The 4597-nt window shown below is 50.7% G+C and overlaps 1 protein-coding gene across 1 annotated transcript; it reads right to left on the bottom strand.

The window, feature by feature from the left end:
• Window positions 1-2202: 2202 nt before the first annotated feature.
• LOC116458286 (uncharacterized) lies at window positions 2203-3186 on the bottom strand. Its single transcript, XM_032137872.2, has one exon. It carries the CDS (start codon window positions 2857-2859, stop codon window positions 2203-2205), a length of 657 nt encoding a protein of 218 aa, XP_031993763.1. The 5' UTR covers window positions 2860-3186.
• Between the last annotated feature and the right edge of the window lie 1411 nt (window positions 3187-4597).

Genomic DNA, 4597 nt, shown 5'->3' on the forward strand with positions numbered 1-4597 from the left:
TAAGAGCTGTTTGAGAAATGCTGAGATAATGGACTTGCTTAATACGGTTTCGAAGGAGATAAAAACCATTCTTAGACTACTGGCTTGTTAAAGTGATGAGATGCTAGATTTAATCTTCAACTCCTAGCCCCAAACTTAAATATTTCCTGTGACCCAAAACTGTCGTTTTCCTGAACACAGCTTAACTCTTCCTCCCGTATCGTTAAATAATCCATATAAATTGATTCCAACGCCCCAGGATAGAATTAAATGAGGATACAAAGAAGTTTAGGCACTAACTCAACACAGCAAGCAAAATAAAATAAGCCTACTGCAGTAACAGAGAGATAAAAGGGCAGCTGGAAAGCCAGCATTTGGGTACAAGTACCCAACAAAGAAATCCTGCCAATACACTGCCTTACCTTCTTCCACCCCCGACACCTGCTAAATTCTGTTTGGTGATCAGAACTCCGGGAAAACTTTGTCACCAGAAACAAAAAAAATATTGCACTCAATAAAGGAATGGACACAGGTAGAGAACACAGGTAGAAATTCCCGGTTTCTGTCTCCTCCTCCTCCTCCTCCTCTCCTTTCCACTGAGTCCACCTTATGCCCCAATCACAGGAATAGCTCCTCACCCCTTCAGATCCTGAAGGGGACACCTAACATTAACAACTGTAATGATGTGGCTGTATCAAAGTCCTATGTTCAATAACCAATAACGGCTCTGGTCAGAAATTCTCACCACTCACATCGAAAATATAATTATCACTAACCTGTACTTTATTTGGAAACTACAATCGTAAGCTTTCGAATTGGTTTTTTAAAGGAGCTTTCAAGAAGAAAAAGACCTTCCCTCACATCCTTTCTAGTTATCACAGCAAGTTTACTTAAAGGCCCAATACCCACAAAATAGAAAGCATTCAAGTATAATTTGTTTCCTCCCAAGAACACTAACAGATTAAGAGGGGGAACATCTGGAGATGAGGGGGCGGAGGAGGAGACTTCCAATACAAGCACATTTATATCTGTTCGATTTTTAAACACTGAAATCAAGACAAAGCTGACCTTGAGCTGTACTTCCCCATCTTATCCCCCTCCCTCTTCCAACAGGAACCTTGTTCAATACAAACAGCAATTTAAGAATTTACAAGACGAAATTTAGTTCACTATATTTCCTAAATTTGAGTTCTGGAGGCCTTGTCTTAGTTTCAAATCCCTGAATCCTTATTTCTGATGATAACGGGGACTAGTCCTGAGATTATTCACATGACTAAATCTGCATTTCGAGGAAAGCAAGGGCCCTACATAACATTTTGAAATATAGGTAGCTTAATTAGGAAAAAAACCTAAGGACCAAAGATACTTGATTCCAACCATGTCTCACCCCACCCTACCACGCAGAAGCATTAAAACCACAGGACCCACATACATGACTTTTCGTTTAACACTACAGTATCGCACAATTATAAATGTGAGGGTATTTCAAAAGGTGGTCCAAAAGGTGGATTGGGAGGAAGGATTAAGAATGAACTTCCTGATAATGACCAGACAAACACAATGGATATTTCGATAAAGTTCTGAAAAAGGACTGGAAAACCCACTGGGGCAAAAGAATAACGAACAAAGAGGAACCACTAAAATTTCTACATAAACCCATTTATTTAAAATGGAAAAAAGAAAAGTAACAGGATCTTCAACCTTCATAACTCAAAAACCCCAGCCTCAGCCGAGCTCCTGGAATAGGTTAAGATCCCCCACGAAGTACAGACCAGCATTCCGAGCCTGCAGAGTCAACCAAAACACAGTTACTGAACACTATTGGAAATAACTTTATTTCAACAGGTCTTTCCATTTGTCATGATAGTGCGCACAAACTGTAAAGTCATCGTTTTTACAAACGGGTGGACGGAGGCTCGGGCTCTACAAAGGCTCGAACTCTCAGAGTCGTGGCCTCCCGGTCTCCTGGTTCTATCCATCAGAACCCACGGGTGACGGAGCCAGAGAAAGGTTACAGGAACTTCGAGGTCTCCTGTTTTAAGTCTGAAGAAAAGGAGGGAGTGAGGATTTTCTGGGCCTCCCCAGAAGGCGGCGAGAAGGAAAAGCCCCAAAACCCCTCACTACGAGGTGCCGGCCTACGGGAAAGAAACCCGATCGCAGCAACGGAGCCTGCCACCGCCCAAGACGAACTGCAGTGATTCCCACTCACCTCTCCCCCCACCATCATCCAGGACTGTCCCCCACCTCAGGCCTGAGGAATCCCATCGCTCTCATGGGTTCTCCTTTGTGAGACTCCACGGCCGCCGCCCCACACGGGGCCTCAGGGGAAAAGCCACCGCCCCCACCCGCCATATTTCCCTGAAAGGCGCCCGCGCTACAGCTCCCGGTCTTCGCTCCCTCCCATGTGGCGGGTGCTGCTTCCCCCATCACCCCACCCAGTTGTTCTCCACATCCCAAGGCCGTCACAGAAGCTCCCATGAGGGTTGCTCGTTCGGAGACAGCACCCGCCATCTCCTCCCCCTCCCCCGCCCCGGGACTCGCCCTCCCCCCAGCCGCCATTTTACAACCAACTCCTCCACCCTGTCGCCCCGGCCTCCCGGCCCGCGAGTTGTTTGCAGCTAAGGACGGCGAAGGGGTCACATTCCAGGGCACAGAGCCTCCCATCGCCCCAGGAGCTCCCAGGCCATTTCCTGCTTTCCGAACCCAAGTCCCCGGGCCAGGCTCGCTGACGATGCCGCCATTTTGTCTTCTGTTCCCGGCCTCTGTGGGCGGCGGCAGAGGGTCCGAGAATTCCAGCCCCCCGTTGCCCCCCCAACTCACCGTCGTATCGCTCAGCCTGCTCGGCCAGCTTCGCCTGGTACACCAGATCCTCTCGATCATCCATAGCGGCAGCGGCTCCGGCAGGGTCTGCGCGACGGATGGAAGCGGATAGTGTCACCGACTCTCTCAGCCTCTCGCTCCGCGTCCGGGCAGCAAAAATGGCGGCGCCTCAATCCGGGACTTCCGCCTGCGCACGCGGACAACTGCTCAGCTCTATGGCAACCGCTCCCTGGCAACTGGCGCGGGGGGCGGGTCCTGGAACTCGGCGCCCGAAGAGGCTGGAACCAGCGCACGAGGCGCCCCTCCTCCGTCGGCTCAGCGGGCGCCGGAGCCCAGAGGCGGGAACTGCGACTGCCGAGAGGGAGCGGCCCCCGGGGAACGAGAAGGGCTGAGGCGGGGCCGGCCGGGACTGCTCCCGAAAAAAGCCAGGAGAGACCTGGGCCAGACCGGGGCCCGAGGCCCGACCTGCGGAAAAGAACGACGGAGGCTGTAACGGTTTCTGTCATGGCAGGTCTTCTTTCCTGAAATCTGCGGCTGTCACTACCGCGCCCTGGTTTTCTTTTCTCTTTTTTTTTTTTTTTTTTGAGACGGAGTTTCCCTCTTGTTCCCCAGGCTGGAGTGCAGTGGTGCGATGTCGGCTCACCACAACGTCCGCCTCCCGGGTTCAAGTGATTCTCCTGCCTCAGCCTCTCGAGTAGCTGGGATTTCAGGCCCCCGCCACCACCCCCAGCTTTTGTATTTTTAATAGAGACGGGGTTTTGCCATGTTGGACAGGCTGGTCTCGAACTCCCGACCTCAGATGATCCGCCCGCCTCGGCCTCCCAAAGCTCTGGGATTACAGGAGTGAGCCACCGCGCCCAGCCCGCGTCCTAGTTTTCTCGGCCAAGCCTGGTCATGGGCCTTTTTCAGACACTTTTACACTCAGGGTAACGAACTGGGCCCTGGCCAGGCGCAGTGGCTCACTCCTGTCATCCCAGCACTTTGGGAGGCCAAGGTGGGAGGATCACAAGGTCAGGAGTTCGAGGCCAGCCTGGCCAATATGGTGAAATCCCGTCTCTACTAAAAATACAAAAAATTAGCTTGGCATGGTGGTGCATGCCTGTCATCCCAGCTATTCAGGAGGCTGAGGCAGGAGAATCTCTTGAACCCGGGAAGCGGAGGTTACAGTGAGCCGAGATCCCCCCATTGCACTCCACTGTGTCCAAAAAAAAAATATATATATATATATATATATATCCGAACTATATTCCACACACACATACAAAGATTAGCTGGGCGCGGTGGTGCATGCCTGTAATCCCAGCTACTCTGGAGGCTGAGGCAGGAGAATCGCTTGAACCAGAGAGTGGGAGGGTGCAGTGAACCGAGATCACACCATTGCACTCCACCCGGGGCAACAAGAGCACAACTCTGTCTCAAAAAACAAAAAAAAACGAACTGGGCCCTGTTATAGTTGTCAGGGACAGGGGAGCTCCAGTTTTCACGCCTCAACTTTCCCCTCACACTGATCTTTTTCTTCTCCTCATGTTTAACCTTTTTCCCTCCCTAGACCCACTATGAATAGGAGCAGGGAATTCGTTAGATGAGGATGGTGTGGAGTACATGGTACAGAAGAGTTGGACCAAGATCAAATTAAGATTGTGGAGGCAGGAATAACTCAGTGAACACTGCTTCAGTTTCTGGCGCTTGGGAGGCCCATGCGGAAGGATGACTTGAGCCCAGGAGTTCGAGACCAGCCTGGGCAACATAGCGAGACTCCATGTCTACAAAAACCTTTTTTTTTTTTTTTTTTTTTTTT

This window comes from Hylobates moloch, unplaced genomic scaffold, assembly GCF_009828535.3.
Source record: "Hylobates moloch isolate HMO894 unplaced genomic scaffold, HMol_V3 SCAFFOLD_19, whole genome shotgun sequence".
Taxonomy (NCBI): Eukaryota; Metazoa; Chordata; class Mammalia; order Primates; family Hylobatidae; genus Hylobates; species Hylobates moloch.